Source organism: Haliaeetus albicilla, chromosome 1 (genome assembly GCF_947461875.1).
Source record: "Haliaeetus albicilla chromosome 1, bHalAlb1.1, whole genome shotgun sequence".
NCBI classification, from domain to species: domain Eukaryota; kingdom Metazoa; phylum Chordata; class Aves; order Accipitriformes; family Accipitridae; genus Haliaeetus; species Haliaeetus albicilla.
In genome coordinates, this window is record NC_091483.1 from 18,198,200 (window position 1) to 18,218,743 (window position 20,544).

The window sequence follows — 20,544 nt, forward strand, 5'->3', positions numbered from 1 at the left end:
AGGGTTTTTGAGTTTTATTCATCTTTTCTTTCATTTGTTTGCTTTTATTGCTTTGGCCAGTTAATGGAACACCAAGCAGTCAATTATCCACCCCAAAATCTACAAAGTCCTCCAGTTCTTCACCAACAAGCCCAGGCAGCTTTCGTGGACTCAAGGTAAGTGCAAGAACCATCAAAAACCTTGAATTCCCTTATTTGTTGGCTGATGTATTACAGTGATGCTGAAGAAGAAAAAAAGAAAAAGAAAAAAAAAAGAGTTATAATTCTATAGAGTAGCCTTGCTAGTAGGATTTTTGAGTTGAAGTGGAGAAGAGATCTGAAGTAAGATTTTTGTATTTTGTCTTTGGTTGGCAGGATGGAACTCTCAGCTTAGGAAAGGTGGAGTGTGATGGTGGCTTGAATATGCCAGTTTGCCCTCCAAATTTTCCATTGTTTTGTGGACTGCAGAACCCCCCCACGTAATTCATATTCCCTGTCCTGGTTTCAGCTGGGATAGAGTTAACTGTCTTCCTAGTAGCTGGTACAGTGCTATGTTTTGAGTTCAGTATGCGAAGAATGTTGATAACACTGATGTTTTCAGTTGTTGCTCAGTAGTGTTTAGACTAGAGTCAAGGATTTTTCAGCTTCTCATGCCCAGCCAGGGCACCTGACCCAAACTGGCCAACAGTGTATTCCATACCATGTGACGTCCCGTCTCGTTTAGGAACTGGGAAGTGGGGGGGCAGGGATTCGCCGCTCGGGGACTGGCTGGGTGTCGGTCGGCGGGTGGTGAGCAATTGCCCTGCGCATCATTTGTACATTCCAATCCTTTTATTACTACTGTTGTCATTTTATTAGTGTTATCATTATCATTATTAGTTTCTTCTTTTCTGTTCTATTAAATCGTTCTTATCTCAACCCACGAGTTTTACTTCTTTTCCCAATTTTCTCCCCCATCCCACTGGATGGGGGGGAAGTGAGTGAGCGGCTGCGTGGTGCTTAGTTGCTGGGTGGGGTTAAACCATGACATTCCCTCACCCTATATAAATGTAGTATCCTCTTTTCAATACATTATAGTCTTGTAGCATTGCCCAAAATTTCATCTGCAGCACACTCCTTCATCCATGGCACACAATTTCACCCCTTAATGCAGTCTCCTGCCTGAAAGCTTGTGAGGGGTTCCTTTGGGAGCAGCCTGATCTCTGACAGATTTTTCTCTGTGCTGCACCAAGAGAATTCTTTTCCTCTCCCACTTAAAAATTGGTAGCGTTTACAGTTCTTAGAGCTGCTCTGTGCCTTTTGCCTGGTAAAATAAAAGGAACACTGTCTGGAGCACAGCTGAGCATCTTACTGCTGCATTTGTGCAGCTGACCTTTTAAGTAGAATTTACTTATGAAATCATCAATTGCAGCCTTTCTGGAAGCACACTGGATGGTTCACACTGATTATTCTGATCAAGTAACAGCTCCCATTGGTGAACACAACAGTTGTGAAGAGGCTGCATAATTCTGTAGAAAACTGCTTTCTCAATTAAGAGACTGGCTAAAGGACGTGATTTGAATAGTATTTAGATTTGGGTTTTGACGTGCTAATTGTTACCAAGTCTTTGTCTGTGTTGCAAGGAGTATGGCACTGGTTTCTGCCAGGCTTCTGTGATAATTCCAAGAAAAGATGTTGATTTATTTGTTTAATTCTAATATATTTTTAGTTGCTTGGTTCATTGAGACAATTTAGTGTTGATCTCTGCCTTTATGTTGTTGAGCTGTACCATCCCATAACTTCTCTTTGTCCAAAGCAACATAGGTTGGCCTTTCCCCTGTAAAGCATTTGCAAGAGCAGTAATAGTTCTGACACTGAAAATTAGAACTATGTGTCTTAAAATTTGTCTGGACAGTTCTGCTATAGAACTTGCAGTAGAGGACACCAAAATCATTGGACTTGAGGTTCTCAGCTGGTCTGCACTATATTTAACAAATGCTCTTTTGTCTTTCTTTAATGAAATTACAAGTTTAGAAACTAGATAATTTGGTTCATTTTTTTTTCCCATGCTGTCCTGTCTGCTTTTAGCTGATTAAAGCTCCATTAAGATAGAGATAATTCTGATAGTAACAAGCAATTTTCAGTAAAGTGGACATGTCCTCTTTCCCCTAACTGTCAATTTCACTGAAGTAGGCTGTTGTGCTTTTTCATTTTGGAATTTAATTGATGCTAGATACTAATGGGTTTTCGTGTCAGATAATTCATCCCTATATGACCAAAGAAAACAGCAAAAACACATTAATCATCTCAGACCTGATGTGTTACTGAGGTAGTGAGTACCTCTTTTTTTATCCTATTAGGATGCATCTGTTCAGTAGGAGGATCCCAGCTGTGCTCCTGAGACTAAAGATAGGGAAAGTTATCTGGTGAATTTCAGAATAAAGTCCAAAAGGATGAAGTACACTGTCCAGTCACTCTTTTTTCTTGATTATGTTCTAATAGTAATGACTGTTTTGGTGAAGTATCAACATAAAACCAGTAACAGGGAGGCATGGTTTTATGCAAAACCAGATTCTTTTAAGAAACCTGTTATTATTTTTATAGGATTGATCTTGGCCGGTCTGATGAGGAAAACAGAGGGAAAGCAGGGACCAATTCTGAGATTACTGTTTTTCCCCTATTGTTAAATAATTCCATGTTGCTAAGACTGCATCGCTGAGCAGACAAGCAGTCTGGCTTCCTGCACTTGTATAAAGAAGGTGCCATGACTACAGCTGAATGAAAATGTAGATGTAAATAGTATGGCAGACAGTGAAAGAATAAAGTATATCTCTGAGTTTTCTAGCTTTGGAAATGCAATATTTTGGCGGATTTGTTGTGTGGAAGTCATATGTTTATTTTTGTAGAGCACAAAACAGCAATACTTAATAATGATTTTATATGAGCTTGGGGCAGCAGGAAAAGGGAAAAAGTCAGGGTTGATGTTTCTATTTCCTGTAAAGAGCAGACCATCAGAGCAGCTGCACATGAACTGTACTTTAAAAACTGTGTTTGTTGGAAAGCCAGAGCAAAATAAAATATTTGACTACAGGTTAGAAGCTGGCTAAGCTTTTCTAAGTTTGACGATCAACGTAGAGCTTAAGTGATAATGCTAGTCATCAAGGCAGTAAACTTGCAAAAGATACTGATTGCAACACCAGTTTTTTCCTCAGTGTCAGACACTGAGTCTTACATCATATTCTCCGAATGCCACTTTTCCTTTATAGTGAAGTCTCTTCAGTCCCCAAGGATTCCTTCTGCTTTACAACACTTTATAAGCAGAAGTGGTGTGCTCAGGCACAGAAAACTCCTTGCAGGAAACACTTCTTGTGAACAGCTTATCTCTAAGGAGAAGGGCTTTCCATCTGTCCTTTTTAGCTCTTCCAACCAGAGTGCTCTTGTGCTATTAATTGTTCAGTACATACAGTAAGCCTGTTTGCTGTCCAACATCCCAATCTTGCAGAAGTGTTTTAAAAAAACTGTACTGGAGTCTGAGATTATATTCAAGTAAGGAGTTTATGCTATGGCTTAATAATAGTAAACACTACAGAATTTTCCCACAACCCCAAATAAATGCCTTTATTTCAGTAAGTGGCAAATATGGATACCGTGCACCCAATTGCATGCTACTCTGTATTCTTATTAAAGTTGTTTATTTTTAACGTCTCAATTTTAGCCCGTAACTAAGCATTTCACTTTGCAGAGGGTTTGTTTCAAGGTAAAGATTTAGATATAAAAGTTAACAAGTATGGGCATGAAGTAAATGACTGCTTTGTATGATATTCTTTTTTGAGCAAATGTGCTGTGTTTCTTGTTTTTCTACTGACTTTTCCATAGAGATTAAAACTAGTGCATGGAATAAGAAATAATGGTAATAGTGCATTAGGTGGCACAGGACAACTGACGAGAGGAGTCCTTTTGCTGTTTTGTAGGCAGGTGACAATTGAAAGGTTTAACCTTTTTCTTTGGTTCTAAATGTGCATTTATAGATACCCAGACATGCAATGCTGCTAGGGGTACTTTGACTCTTAGCTCTTCCAGTACATCTGTTACTATGCTCACTTTGTACCATAAAAATCATCCAGAGTCTAGATTAAATATGAGATTTTGGAAAGTGGTGTCATAACTTCCTTATGCTTACTTGCATGTGTTTTATTGTCCCCTCTTGAAATTAAGTACCACAAAGTCTTGTCATCTTTTTAAAAAGAAAATAAAATTGTACAAATAAAGAAGCTTTACTGCTGAGGCCTTTCTTAGAATCCCAATTATGCTAAATAGCATTGTGTTTGAATTTGTCTCAGTATTACTTTTTCAATTGATTGACCAAATGACCAAAGTGAAAGGGCATTAAAACGTGATCCAACAAATAACTTAAGTACTTGCTTAACTTTAAGCTTTTGAGTAGTCCCTTTTACTTCAATGAAGATGTTAACGTACTTAAAGTTAAACATGTGCTTAAGTGATTTGAAGGATTAGTGCCTATCTTAATCAAGGTTTTAATCTCTTCAGTTTTGTACACGTGCTTCTGTTAGCAGTTAAATGTTATGATTATTTACATGCAATTAGCCAACCTAGTGACACAGGTGCAATAGCAGTTCTTAGAGAAAGTCTTTAACTGCTGCCTTTCTTGCTCATACAGTGGATAAAGAGTTGGCTAATTTGTGCTGGTAGGGAAACTGAGGTATTGCACTTAAGTATTGAGTCCATTCACCATTGTCATCAGTTTGCTAAATGCTTTACATAATGTGATGCAATTCAAAGTTTCTTTAGAAAAAGGGTAAATCTTTATGTGGTTCTTCAGTGTTTCCAGAGCAGTGCAACAAAATGCATGACCATGTATGCTCAAATTAACAGTAGCAAAATCACTACATTATAATTGGCTATTGTATTGTTACAGGTAGCTTCTCAGTATAGTTGGGTTACTAGCAGTGTTTCTGTTTTACAGATTATGTTACTATTAAGCATTATAATAATAAATACTAATAACATCTCACTGGAAACACTGATTATATAAATAACATTTCATTTATGTTTGGAGTATCTTTTAGCCCTTTCTTACTGCAGCCTTTCAGGATGAATTACAGTGACACTATATAAGTGTCCCCAGATTTCAGAGAATACTTCTGCAAACAGTTAATTCACAATTTCACTAAAATATTCACAGTCTACAGTTAGATTCATCACCAATTTGAATGTTTTCATAAAGACAGAGAAAGCTTCTTTGAGAATTTCATGGAGTTTTTCTAAAGGTATGAGAGTTTACATTCTCTTCTTAGCCTTCAGATGAAACATTACCACAGCAATGCCAGATCAGAACTCAAGGAAAAGTTAACAACATTAGACATACTTTTTCTAAGTTTGGCTAGATGCACTTTGAGCATATTACAGGCTTAAAATAGTAACAATAGCGTTGGTGTAGGGGTCCCATATTTCTGTCTGGAATTTTCCAGCCACAAGGGTGTGGGTGTGCGTACGTACATGTACATGTGTACCATGCAGTTCAGAGTCTCTTGAGCACATTATGAATGTGCTGAAGACCAAGGGCAGCACATTTAGTGTGTCTTAGGTGTACTATGAAGACATTGAGCAACCATAGGAGATCTGAAGTCAAAGAAGCACTTGCATATATGTGTACAGGACAGTGTACGCAGGACCTTTGTATGCCTAGCAACCTGATGGCAAAGGTCCTTCATTTCTATCCAGACAGGCAAGAAGGACAGACAAAGGAAACCTTTAGATAGGTGCTCTAGAAGGCACCATCTCATATAGCTGCCAAGAAGTTAGGTATTTCCTTCAATATGAAAAAAAGCCCCAAATGTTTCCACAAACATTTGTGTCACGGGCAATTAATCTAATCCTGAGTGCAAAGGTTTGTCAACTAAGGTATCATTCCACTTCAAGAGAATATGGGTTTATATCTGTGGATCCTTCCTCACACTCTCATGAGACAAAAAAAAAAAATCCTACCAGGTGTGTAGTTATCTGGGATTACTTTCTTATATCCCTGCACGTTTCTATTTTACATACAAGCACTATGTTTACATTTTTTTCAGGTATATGATAGCATTTTGACTCAAAAGATTTATTAAGAATCTTTGCTACTGGACCAGTAGATGTAGCTTGATTAAAATGACTGTCAAGCTGCTGCTTTTTCATTCCCAAATCACTGATTTACACTCTGATCCAGATTTTAAGGGAATCTTGGGCCAGTCCCTCCCTGCTACTTATACATCACCTTACATTTGCATACCCATTTCAGTTCATGCTCTTGGACTCTATGATGGTTTAAAGGCTTTTATCTTTTTTGTTTAGTGGGTGGGCTTGGTTTGTTGGGCGGGGGGTTGTGCTTTCAATTTCTTATCTTTAACTTAAAAGTAGAAAACCTGATACACACAGTATCTGGCAGGATGCAGCTGTCTGGCACATTGTGCATTGGATACTTCAGACAGGAAAAAAAAAAAAAAAAAATCCTACAGTGCAAAGTATAAAATGGGGTTTTTAATGGGTTGAATATTAGTAGGGGTGAAAGTAAGAATGCTAAATACCTGTTATTTAGTTATTATGTTGAGGTGTAATAAGCACGTTGGGTACTAAAGTAGGTGTTTTAAGCTTATGGATATGACAGATCTAATGTGAGTGCTACTCACAAAACCACGTGTCATGTTGATAAACCTGGTGACTTAAGTCACAGTCAGTCCCCATAAAATAATACAAAATAGTATAAAACATAGATAAATGTGTTTAGATATTTTTGTGAACCTGGAAAAATGGTTCTACCACAGAAAATAGTTCAGCATGTGAAGAAAATGAAACAGTTGGGCAGGGTTTTTTTTCCAGCTCAGTACCTTTTGTAACTTTTTACAGTATCTTTAATTAATCTATAAAATGATATGCAACTAGTTTTGAGAACTCTGTGTTCACCAAGATATTCTCAGTATCTCTAACAACTATGTTGTATTGTGCATTTGGCTCTGGATGACTTGTTAAAACACAAATTACCTGCAGAGAGACAACTTGAGGGAAGTAAAAGCAATAATTGTTATATTCTGTATTGCATAATGTTTAAATACAACAGGAGTAACTGTTGGTCTAGGCTGTTCTTGGCCAGTAGCATCCACATTCTGAGGTGATTGTTTTATTCGAAGGGCTGGATAGCCATTGCTGCTCTAAATTACTCTGTGAGCTTTTAAAAACAAAAAATCAAATTCTGCCTCAGGTCTGAGTTTTCTAGGACTTGCATGTATGTGTGAGAGAGTGGATTTAAGACCTGCACACTCTGAATTTATCATGTCTAAGGGGAACAGTGTTGGAAGAGGGCAGTAGTGCTGTGTGGACTAGGATACAGGAGGAGGAATTGTTGCAAAACCTAATCTGCAGTGTGGTTGTAGATGCCATCCATATTCACTACTGTAGTATCAAAGCAACATGCATCCTTTTCTCCTTGCTACTTCAGGAATGGCTAGTGAACCAGTGAAGTCTACTCGCACATCCAAAATCTTTACTTCACCTTCAAAATACCTGAAGCTATTAGGATACCAGCAGTACAAGATATTCTAAATATTACATGTTATTGGGTAGTTAAATGATTAGAAAATTACTTTAATAATAAAAATCACTTTATTCTGTGTCGCGTATTGTGAATTCCTACCTCCTCCCCACCTTTTCTGGCTAGTCAAGCACCTCGCAGACATCTTAAGAGTTTATTTCTACTGTGCTCTGACACAGTAGGGAAAGGCTAGACTGATTTTGCTCCTGACGAACTGAGACACAGACCTACAGCATCCAAATTAAAGGCAATGTTTGCTGTAGGGTGAGTTTGCCCTCATATCTAGAGCTGTGAGGCAAATTAGTGGCAGAGCTAAGGTTAAACCTGCCATTTCAGATTCTGATCTAGCATTTCAGCCACAACAGCAGCATTAGATTTTTTTTTTCCTTTTATTCCTTTTAGCTTTTTTTCGTGTTGCTGTTAGCTTCCTTCTTGTAAATACTGTGGTAAGAAGGAATGTGCCCAGTCATCCTCTGACCTGATTACAAGGATGAAGGAAGTTGGAAATGTGGGCTAGATATTCCCATGTATTGCCACTCACTGAAAACCCAAAATAGATTACTAATATTTTTGGCTGATGACTAATACTTTGCAGTGATCTGTTCTGTTATCTATGCTTCATGCTTGAAGAAAATGTGACCGACTGGTTAAGAGACTGACTCATGATTTTGCACAAATGTCATTTAACCCAAATGTCCTTGTTCCTGATCCTTGTTAAATAAATAGATAACTCAGAAAGACAGCAGCATTAACATAGCCTGGTTTTAAGTTATTAGCAAGGAACAGAGCAGTAGCTGACTGGTTGCTGTCTGACACTACTTCTATGCCAAATGCTGGTAAACATCATTGTTTTAGAGGCTCTGCAAAATTAAGTTGTACAGCTTCTAGTTACTGTACCTTTAGCTGATTTGGCAGCTCAGCTGCCACTAGAAACTTGAGCATTCATTAGCATTTCATGAGCCTTTAGACAATATCCCTATCTGTCAGTTCAGTTCTTTCACTGACAATAGTGTTAATGATTTAAAATATTCAGCAGTGTAACCAGACAATGTCAGCTAAAACGGAAAATGCTGCATTTGCATTCCTGGTGTCATGCAAAGCCATTTCAACAGACACTGAGCTTATGGCAGAGAAGCATTTTAATCCTTTTTGTGGTGAGTGGTGAGAATTACTATAATAGCCCATGAAGAAAACAAGATATGGAACTTCACAGAACAGCAAGAAATGTTATATAGAGGAGGGGGAATGATCAAAAATATGTTTTAATTTCATAGAGCATCCTTATACTTAACTGTAATGGGCCAGCTTATAGAACAGTGGTGCATAGAACACATCCAGTACGTTTTACTATTTTATGGCATTCATTCCTATGCTTCTACCCCTTTAAAAAAGAATAATTGATTGTTGTGTATGTCCCTGAGCAGTATGACAGGATGACTTTAGGTAGAATTGTGAAGATTCAGATCGAGTAACAAGTTGTTAGTGCAGCAAAAGTAGTTTTCTTTATCTTTCATCGTTCATAGTCATTTAGATACTTGTTTTTCACACAGTGTCGCAGTTACTAAACCAGGATCTATGTCTGGATGCGTATCAGACATCTAACTTGAAATGCTTGTAGATGTCATAAATCATCACATCCATAATAACCTAAAAGATAGACCTCTAGATTACCTAGCAAATCTGACTATTGTAGATGTACCCGGCCACCTATGCCAAGAGTCTCTTCTTTAAATGAAAACAAGTAGGGCCATGCAAGCATTTCTACATTACCTTCCTAGCATGCTTCAGCGCTCATCTAAAGAGAGCATGTATTGACAGAGTTCACTTAGGGAAACCTCAGACAGTGCCAGCTATGAGGAGATGTGTTAGACTACAGCATGAGAGCATGCGCTAGCTGCACTGGCCACTGAATAGTTGTCTGGAGATGGCTGTCTCTGGTTTATGTGAAAATGTACTCAGAGTGTATTGTAATGATCTTGTGTAGAAGGAGGAGGGAACATTGCCTCCACACACACTGGCTCTATAGTGTTTAGATGGAACTTGGTGCAGCTGGAGGCAATTTCCTTTGCTGTTTACTGAAATCTGTTCAACTGCTTATTTAAATAGGAATATCAGGGCTGAATCTTAAACTGGTGCAAGTGTCAATGATGTATTACAATGATGAACTGTGAGAAAGCAAGAATAAAAATAAGATGGGAGTAGAAAAGTAAACTGACTCTGTATAGGTGTTTTTAGGGTGGGTTTTTTTGTCTGGCTCCTTCTTGTGATTACTTACCATCAGAAATACTAAGTTCTTATGTACTTCCATAGATACCTCCACATGGCGGATCTTCTTCCAATGTGAATGGTGTACCTGAATCAATCCATTGCCAGAGTCCTGAAGGTAGGACACCGATAATTGCTAACAATCATTGCAATAATTTTGTTGTAGGTAACAGTTGGTTTAGCACCTTTAGGTGGTTTCTGATGACTCCAAATCGGTTTTTGTTCTGAGATGTTTGATACCTTGTCGACAACCTTATTTTGGAAAAATTGTTATTGCGTTTTCTACATCAAGGCAGTAAAGCTAGGAAATAAATTTTGTTCTTTTTTTTTTTCGTCAAGTGGTAGCATATTAGTGGACCCTGCTCTTCAATAGTCACTATTAGGAATTTGAGTGATTTTGAACACAACCTGCAGAATATCACCAGAAATGTGTTTGTGGCTGGATTGAAAGTGGAGCCCTCCTCAAAACAGCACATTGTGCTTCAGGTAGAACCACTAGCCCATCAACTGACCTTAGCTAAACTTAACCTTTCATTCCTTATCTCTTTAAAGCAATGTTGGTTTTTTTATTATTTTAGAATTTCATTTTAGAATCAATTTTTAAATTTAAAAATACTGAAATAAGCAGTTATCAAACTTATTTGCATTTTGGATGTTTCAGCAACAGCTAAGGGAACTTGAAGGAATTCAGCAGATAGATAAAACTTTTGGTTCTTTTACATGCATTGTAGATGAATCTTATTTGCATTTTTGCTTTGAGTATGCAAAAAGATACTTCAAAAAAAGTATTTTGAGTTCACAAAATATTTAGGCTAAGGACTTCTAATTGCATTCATTACTTTTAGAATATGTCCGCACAAAAACATAGTAATATTTGATTTGTGTGTTAAAAGGTCAAACAACTCTGATTAGTCTTAGTTTGTTCTTTCTTGGTTTGAGATAAAAACAAAGGAATAAGCTGTGAAGAAAACAGCTTACTTTTAAGTTTTGTTTTGCATTTGTGACTGTTCTGTATCTGTGGAACCCACTGGGGATTTATTACATCCTGCTGACGCTTCTCTTCAGCTTGAATCATTGACCTTCCTTTTTTGCAGGTGTGAATGGAAACAAGTGCTCAGGGTCATCTACCATTCTTGAGAAGTATAAAGTGGGGAAGGTGATTGGTGATGGCAATTTTGCTGTTGTAAAGGAGTGCGTAGAACGGTGAGCAAGTAAACTGTTCAGTACTGCTGTTTATTTTACTGGATAAAGCCCTGTGCATTAGGATAATTTCATAGAAAATGTGATGAGATGAAAGCATAGAGCAGTTGCAAAGATATGCCTACACTTCAGGAGAACTAGGCATAGCAAAACACACAGAGCTTCCTATGTATTATTCCAGCAAAGAGATATGAGACCAGCAGAGGAACATGTCTTCTTATCCCAAAAACTAAAGGAGGTATCACCTTCTAATGGAGGCTCTTAAGGAAATCCCACAGATCTTCAGAAACCCCCTCACACAACAGACTGTTGTGGATGGCAGGAAACTGTATGTGGCATCTCAACAGTCTTTGAGGCACCCCCCCCTTCTGCCTCAGCAATTCTGCTGCTGTAGTATCCCTACTGCCTGCTGCTTAAATGATTTTTCACAGCTTTCAGTATACTGTGGGCAAAGTATTCTTAAAGGCATGCAGTTGGTGGCTGCTAGCCTGTGCTGCTGACTCCCCAGTGCTTGCTTCTTCTGTGAGGTAGTGTGGTGAGCAGCCAGAGACTTTTCAAATCAACCTTTCAATATTCCAGACTCTGAAATACTCTTGGGCCTTATTTGCCATGGGGTAGACAGGATACCTTTACAGACCTGTGCTGTGTTACTGCCCTTCCTCTGCAAGCTTTGTGTCACACTTTGCTGCTAGTGCAAACATAACAGATGATTTGACTGTCACTTTCTTAGTGTATTTTTTAGAACCACCGTCTGCTGTCTTCATCAATCTCAGAGTTATGTCAGCTTCTTAAATATTATGAGGAATCTCCAACTTGTACGCAAATACAGCAAATGCCTGTGAAAACCATAAAGGTTACAGAAACAGTTTCTATTATTTGGTCCTCATCTGCTGGTTTTATTTAAATGAAAAGAAAGATAATTATGAATGGAAACATCTCATTCCAGTCTTAGCAGATCATAGATGCACAGATACTTTTGCTGAGTCATCCAAATGGACAAAAAGGGTTGGGTACTGAGGCTGAACCTGGGGCCTCCTCTACTGAAATATAGGTGAATGGATCTTACAATCCATAACTTTCTGCAGCCATTATTGCTTTTTCTCAAGAGAATTGTTTCTTCATACTGTATCTGCATTATTTCTCTCCATTACTGAGAATAATATTGGCAAGTGGTATGTAACACAGTGTCTAATATGCCCTTCTGGTTTATAGCAGCACATGACAATTGTTATTTTTAATACTTTTTTGAGAAAGTGATGTACAAGCATGCAAGGTTTATAGAGTAAGGAATAAAGACTGAGGTGGCAGCTCTTAGAGATATTAGCTGAGTACAGTGCTTGCTGATAAAGAAAAAAATGACTAAATGTGATCTCACTATGCTACAATTACTACTCCAAAAAAGCTCCCGTTGCATGTGCAGGTTTAAGATAATGCTTCTCATCAGTGTTAACATCTAGACTCCAAGGTCTTGATTTTTTTTTTTATTTCTTTTTGAACAGTTTCTGCCAACAAACTCTGGTTCCTGACAAGCATTACATCAGTGTGTAATCATGTCCCTACTGGTTTAAAGACTGCAGGTCTGTTACAAAAACTGTGAGAAGACAATATAGCCAGCTGAGTTGCAACTGGATTTCTGTCCATTTCATTTGGCAAGAAGCTACACATAAAAGGCTTGAGTCAAACTATATAGAATAGAATATTTCAGTTGGAAGGGACCTACAATGATCATCTAGTCCAACTGCCTTACCACTTCAGGGCTGACCAAAAGTTAAAGTATGTTATTAAGGGCATTGTACAAATGCCTCTTAAACACTGACAGGCTTGGGGCATTGACCACCTCTTTAGGAAGCCTGTTCCAGTGTTTGACCACCCTCTCAGTAAAGAAATGTTTCCTAATGTCCAGTCTAAACCTCCCCTGATGCAGCTTTGAACCATTCCCACGTGTCCTGTCACTGGATCCCAGGGAGAAGAGATCAGCAGCTCCCTCTCCACTTCCCCTCCTCAGGAAGCTGTAGAGAGCAATAAGGTCACCTGTCAGCCTCCTTTTCTCCAAACTAGACAAGCCCAGAGTCCTTAGTCGCTCCTCACAGGACATGCCTTCCAGCTTTGTTGCCTTCCTCTGGAAGCATTCAAGCACCTTCACATCCTTCTTAAATGGTGGGGCCCAGAACTGCACGCAGTACTCAAGGTGAGGCTGCACCAATGCTGAATACAGCAGGATAATCACCTTTTTGACATGTCCCCCTAATCCTCACCCAGAGGCTGTCAACTACATCATCACTAACTGCAAGGGCTGTACAATCAAACCTCTCCCTTACATACAGTACGACACCTCCACCTCACCTGCCCTGCCTATCCCTCCTGGACAGCCTGTAGCCCTCCATCCCAGCACCCAGCTGTGGGACTCATTCCACCAAGTCTTACTAATACCAATGACATTGTAGCTCTGAGAGCTGACCAACACTTCCTGTTTGTTTCTCGTACTGTGTACATTGGCGTACAAGCATTTCAGATACGCTCCTGAGCTCTCCGTGCTCCCAGGAGCAGTGTAAATGTTCCCACTAGCATTGCCATCCTCAGGCAATGCCATGCCAACCCTTAGCTTACCTACTGCAATCCTGTTGGTATCTCCTTCCCCCATCAATTCTAGTTTAAAGCTCTCTGATCAGCCCCACCAGCTTTTGCCCAGAGATGCGTTTTCCCCATCAGGACAGATGGATCCCGTCAGGCCTCAGCATACCTTGTCTCTCAAAGGCTCTTCCCTGGTTTAAAAACCCAAGGTTTTGGCACAGGCACCAAATGAATGGTGCTTCAGTGTTTTGCCATGCGTCCTGAAACTGGCCACAGATCCTTTGTTATCTATAGAGTGAACAACATTCATGAAAAATAACAGGTTGAAAGCATAAGATAACATAATTTATTATTTTCAGGAGTATCGACCGTGCATTTTGGAAATCACTTAAGTTCTGCTGAATATGGGACAACGGCTGCTAAGTCACTTGGGTTTCAGAATGTCATCTGTGCTTTTTGGAATGAGGGAACTGGACTAGAAAAACAACCTTCCAATTATTTAAAAAAAAAAAAAAGCAAAATTAAACTTAAAAATCTAGTTTTGTATGTGATCCAATCTTTATGTTTAGTGAAGTATTATTAAATGAATTTTATATAAAATAAATATACAACAATAGTTGCTAATAATAACAATGAGAGAGGAGATGCCGACTATAAATGCTTGTCTTTTAATTCCTATTAATTATTATACTTCATTTCTAATCATGTTGTGCTTAGAAGCCTTAGTTGCGGAGCCAGGATCCTATTATACCAGCTGTTCTACAAAAAGAATAAGATGGTCTCTTTGGGTAAAGGGTGCCTATATGTCTTTATATGAAGACATGAGTCAACAGATGGACACTGACAGCTAGACAGAAGAGTACCAGAAACCTGTCAGACAATACTCATGTATGATAGGCAGTGGTAGTAGCACACAAATTATGTGGATGATATCCAGGGTTTTTTCTAGGGTGCTGTAGTAAGGGACATTTGCAAGAGGGATTTGAAGTTGGTTGATGAATTGGCTTTGTGAATGTTAACTCCTCTTTCTACATAGCATAAGTACGAAAGGTTTACCAAGTGGGTTTTGCAGATCAGTTGTTGCAGGCTTTCAGACAATGCACTTAACTTAGTATAACTCATAAATTGTGATTCTGAATCAGTGTACACACTGTATTCGTAGTAGATTTTGCATCCGGTCTATAATATAAGAGAATAAGAAATGGCATTTCACAGATACCGTTTAGATAACACTTCTATCTAAAGACCAGATCAGGTTGTAACTATGACAACCTCGCGGATACAGCTGCACTTTCAGAGCAGAGATTCTCTACTGCATTTTTTCACTAATGGATAAATGGAATGCGAGACATCATTAATTCAGTTCCTTTTTTTGTAGGGTACTAATTTTGACTAGTTATATCTAATGCCAAAAGTATAGTGAAAATTAACCTGGAAGTTTAAAAACATTCCTGACTTTTGCTTTTTTAACTGCCTCCAGTGTTTTTTACCATACATGCCAGTGGTCTTCTGATGCAAATGGAGTCTGTAGGTACTGACACAACACAAAATAGTAGCAACAGGGTCTTATGCCATTTTCTTGTGATTTTTAATTAATCATTAATATAAGTAGTAATGTCTTCTTTGATAAAAAAAAAGATAATTCATTTGTGTTGCTTTTTTCTCTCATTTTCTCCCCTTCTTGGAGACAAAATGCAAATAAGAGCTCCTTTCTGTGAGAGTATTTACTGAAAACAGTAATCCTTTTTACTTTGTATATAACCACCCTCTTAAAAGTCATGGGACTTTAGATGACTGCTATAGAATTCTATAGAATACTAAAAAAAAGTAAAGAATGAATGAAATACAAAAGGTTAAAATTAGTGCCTAATAAATTCTGTGGGATTTTAGACTAGTCCGTAATTAACTATAGGTTTTTAGCTGCTGAATCCTACTGAATTTTTCCACTAGGGTATCATTCTTTCTTCTGCTCACTTACACATAAATGTGTATGATTTTATCTTTAAAGCCTACCAGTTGAACAAAACTAAGCGGAAGGCTCAAGACAAATTTTGCATGTTACATTAGAGAAGTGACAGAGAATTGTGCCAGGTCACAGAAGAATGAACTGCAGCTGGAGCCTGGGATTAATACACAAAGTGAGCTAGGTTGTGGTAGTCAGGGAAACAGAAGGTACAAATGCTGCTGAGAAAACAAAAAACAAAATCAAGTCGGTTCCGTGAATTTTCTGCCAGCAACCTCCATGGGTTAAGGCTTTCTATTATGATGATGTGTATTCTTACAGATGATGCCACAATTTGTTGACCAGTTTCTAATTATTGGTTCTCATATTTTTCTTGTTAGATCCACAGGAAAGGAGTTTGCACTGAAGATCATAGACAAGGCTAAATGCTGTGGAAAGGTAGTGTACAACAATTTGCATGTATAAGAAAAATAGCAGAAACAGCACTAGCAGCTGCTCATTAGTCATAAATGGTGGGTGTGTTTGGGTTTTCTGACTATTTTCAGAATATCTGTTTAACAGGATGATAATGTATGCAAGAAGCAAATAATAAAAGTAGTGAGTGTTAGTCTACTAGATAATAGAGTAAAAAACAAACTGTCTTCTGTTTTATTAGACTAACAACAAAAATGCAGATATGTGTCCAAAATATATTAGAAAGATTTTGATCTGTAAAATATGAGAGGGAATTTGCAGCTATATGTGTATTTATATAATTCCCATCCCTCTCTGCCTCTTATTTTTATCTTTTCATGGCTGTACATGCTCCTTTTATATGCAGAACATGGATTTGAAAAAAATTTTCTCAACCGTTTCTTTGTGTTTATGTAGTTTCACCATCCTGTATAACAAAGACTCTTAACAAAAGGGTTCCTGAAACTTTCTTTTTAATTCAAGCTAAAAAAAAAAAGTCCAAAATTGTCTCTCTAGCAGAACAGCTGGATGCTCATGTTACATTACATAATCAAAGCAAGTATCTGAAAGTGTCAGACCTCTTCTTCACCTTCCTCCCAAGTACAGAGATTTTAAAAAAGGAAGGCAAATCCTCCAACCTACAGCCAAGAATGTAAACTAAGTGTTGGAACAGATAACAACAAATTAAATACCTCTATTTTCACTGCTTGCAATACCTTAAAAACAAAGAGCTCTTGAGGAACTTATGAATCAAATGGATTATTGTTTAGTGTTAGCTAAAAGAACACTGAGGGCACAGTATTAATTAGCAATCAAATTCTAGATTAAAGTCTCTTTGAGAGTAGGAAATATGCCATTCTCTCAAGGATGACCAAAAAGATGGACTTTTTGATGCAAACACCTTATTTTTTTATGTAAATGATTGCACTGAAATGATTCTGGAGGTGACTTTGCAACCAAGTCAGGGTTTTAATTCAAAGGTACCCTTTTTGTCAATTACAATAAGTAACTGCTCTGAAGTGTAATTCAGAGCTCCAAATGCTGAATGTGACCTTGCCATACAGATTTGTTACATTTTCCTACATTCTTTGTATGGTAAGGAGCTATATATTACTGTACACTAATGCATTACCTGCTGTGATGACTTGCTTTAAGTAGAGGTCCTCAAACAGAAATGTTTTATCTATGTAGAGTTTAAACTGTGTATTAGGTGCTAGGAGATGTATGTTATTTAAGGGAAAATTTAGAAAGGAATCTTAAAAACGTATAATCACAAGAAAAAGTGCTAGAATTACCTTTTTGAGATGAAAATGTTGCCATTTCTTTGGCTGTGGAAAGGGTGACCCAGTGTGTTTCACTGCAAAAGGAAACTTTTGGGTGATGTGGACAGCTTGCAACTTTAGATGTGTTTTATTACTTGTCTAAGTCAGCTGCTTAGGTATCATAAATTAGAATGGTCTAGAGATAGACAATCCATTTTATACAGCAGAGTTTAAACATATTTTCTATTTATCGTTCTCACTGCTTTAAAACAAACAAATAATAAAAAAAATCAACCCCATGGATGCATACTTGTCAGTTTTGAAAGGACCTGTGTCTGTATAGCTACATACAGATGCATGTGTATGTACAAGCAGAGGACTGTTGTTATGAAGATGTTTATACCTGTTAGGGCAGTGGCAGAACTGTCCAGGAAGAATTCCAACAAAGAAAATAATTAAATTTTACTACAGCTTGCTCCTTCCTTACTCCGTTTCACATGTTTTTAAGCCCTGCCTTAAAATCACCCATCTGGCCCATCAAGCCATATGCATGACTTCCATGTTGCTCACTGCTCTTTAGCCGTTTATCTTGGATGTCCTAAAACTTGAATCCATTTGATTAGTGTATCTTCCACAAGCAGCTTAAATGTTAGTTATACAATAATTTCTCTGTAAATAGATCATATTAATGTAGACTGAAATCTATATTTCACTATCTAGGGGAACATTACAACAAGTTTGAGAATGACTATTTTTTTACATGACAAAATATAGCAAAAACAGTGGGGTGGTTGAAAATAACTAACTATATATATTAGTCAGCATTTTGAGGACAGGTATTAAAACAGTAGCTCAACAACATTTTGGAGCCTTTTTAAAAAATATTATTACTGTTTATTTTAAATAAACATTACTTATACCTGAGCTTTATTTAAATCAATTAACAATTTAGTCAAGTGAAATAAAGAAAGCACAGGTAAAGCTATTGTGCCTTAGTTGTAATTAATGGATATAATAAATTTAATATGTTATCTGTCCTTTAGGTGGAAAAAGCTATAATAAGATTCTAGTTTTTGCTTGGACTCTTAATGATAGTTTTGAATTTACAGGCTTCCATTCATAAGTCTTAGTATGCTGTGGCTGTTCACTTTTGTCTGTTGATGAGATTCAGCATTGTGTTTAACAAAATTGCTTTGTGTTTGTTTGTTTTTTTTCTCCAGAGCACTTTGCTTGGAGCAGACATATGTTTGTTCAGAATGACAATTGATGCTCTTTCAAACTGAATTTCAAAGGTGTGACTGTTTAACCCGTATATGCCGCACCATATTCTCACAAAATGAGATGCACAAATGGCATGTGGTTTCTGAGTTACATAGCCACACACATAAAGCTTTGGCAAAACTGCCTATGCACCGCGGATCACAGCTACTTCTAGTGCTCTTGCTCACAGATGCATGAAGTGCATGCTACTAATCAGTGCATTAAACATGAATAAGTTCCAAGTCCAGTGACAAGATTTGTTATCTGCCAAAGTGTAAGGAAACTAGTATTTTATGCAAGCATTGTTACTTATTTTGCAGTGAAGCTAAATACAATATCTGTATTCCAATATTTATAACGGAAAATGCAAATCATTCTTCACATGAAAGGGGCATGTAATTTTCTTCACTCTCCAGTGTTAACCAAATGCTAAGATGTTCTAGAAAACAAAACATTCTGGAACTAATTTGTTCCTGAGACTCATTACTTCCTCAGAAGTATGGGGAAGGGGAAATTAAATTCAATCTGTGTGCTGTTAAACTGTTGGAGCTACAACAACTTAGCTGAGCTATTACATATTTTGCAGATTGTAAATGTGAACATCCATATAAAATGAACTGAAATCCATAACCAAAGCAGTTATAATATTTTTAATCTATATAATCCACAACTTTTTTAAAAAATAAAGTCCTTGAACATAAATCCTAGGTAATCTGTCCTTGAGTAACCTACACTAAATGAGAGGTGAAGGCTGGAGAGGATCAAGAACATGATAACTATTGATTGGGGGTGGCAGGTTACAAAGATCCAGCTTGGGGGCGGTGGGGTTCTGAACTTAATTTTACCTCATAATACCCACATAAGAATATAATCTGCACTTCCTGATTTGCTGTAATGTTCTGGGGTCTTTTTTCAGAGGTATTTCATTGGTTATGTGTGTGAAATATGGTATTTTAAATTAAACATGGTCAATGATGAAGTACAGTTGGGCTAAAATGCAAGTTAAAAACCAGCATCTGACAACAACCCTCTACTATATAAATTAAACAGCAAAAAGGGTGATCACTGATCAAATGATCAGTGGTCAGCTGATCAAAGGAAAAATGAATTGGCAATTTCATGTCTGTTCAGATAAACTTCGGTCCTCTTTTCTGTACAGGAACACCTGATTGAAAACGAAGTGTCTATTCTGCGTCGAGTGAAGCATCCAAATATCATTATGCTTATAGAGGAAATGGACACCCCAACAGAACTCTACCTGGTGATGGAACTGGTCAAGGTAAGACTAAGGAGACTTTTTTTTTTTTTTTTTTTTTTTTTTTTTTTAATTCTCTGTAATGGTGTGAAATTGAGAAGTATCTAGGAGCTTTAAAATCTTGGGAGACATAATCAGTGATAACTGAGATAAGATTTCAGTGGCAACCTGCATTTTTAATCATGCAAATACTCTTGTCCCTCAGTTATATTAATGGAATTTACATCTCTTCAGTTGTAATTAGACTACTTACACAGATCTGAGGTAATTTTGCAATATGTGCAGTCTAGAGAGAAGTGGATAATGGTTTTTATATCATGTTTACAATATGTGGGGGTAATAGCAATATGCATTTACTGACAGAACACCTGCATTTATTTCACTAATATCTTTATTTAATAACTTGCTTTAAAGAAACAAATTCTTTTTAATTAATTTATCTTAGTAGACAATAGATATAACAAATAGTTTAAACTCCAGTGTTTATGGTCCAGCAAAATTAAAACTCAAAAAATCTCACCTGTTTTGCTTATATCAAACATACACCCTTCTTATTTCCAGTCACCAGAAAATAGATGCTGCTTTCATACATGTACAGAGAAAACAAAAATCTTCATTTTGCTGTCACCTTGTGAGCCAAAACCACAAGTTGCACCAAGTTTTAGTCATGCACTCTCTTGTCTGTGTTCTGTACATACTCAGCAACACTGTACATGAGCTTGATTGGCATGTCAGATACAAATAATATATATCATCATCATGACTTTTTATTT

The 20,544-nt window shown here is 37.4% G+C and overlaps 1 protein-coding gene across 5 annotated transcripts in view; it reads left to right on the forward strand.

Moving 5' to 3' along the window:
• DCLK2 (doublecortin like kinase 2) overlaps positions 1–20,544 on the forward strand; it is a 92,849-nt gene that overhangs the window by 56,672 nt on the left and 15,633 nt on the right. For all 5 annotated transcript variants that reach the window (XR_011324223.1, XR_011324224.1, XR_011324228.1 and 2 more), the window contains 5 exons: positions 61–155; positions 9,853–9,925; positions 10,902–11,010; positions 15,922–15,979; positions 19,676–19,795. Coding sequence is in view for 2 of the 5 variants with exons in the window: in XM_069780517.1 (XP_069636618.1) it covers positions 61–155; positions 9,853–9,925; positions 10,902–11,010; positions 15,922–15,979; positions 19,676–19,795 (455 nt within the window). In the remaining 3 variants the exon portion in view is untranslated. The remainder of the gene's footprint in view (positions 1–60; positions 156–9,852; positions 9,926–10,901; positions 11,011–15,921; positions 15,980–19,675; positions 19,796–20,544) is intronic.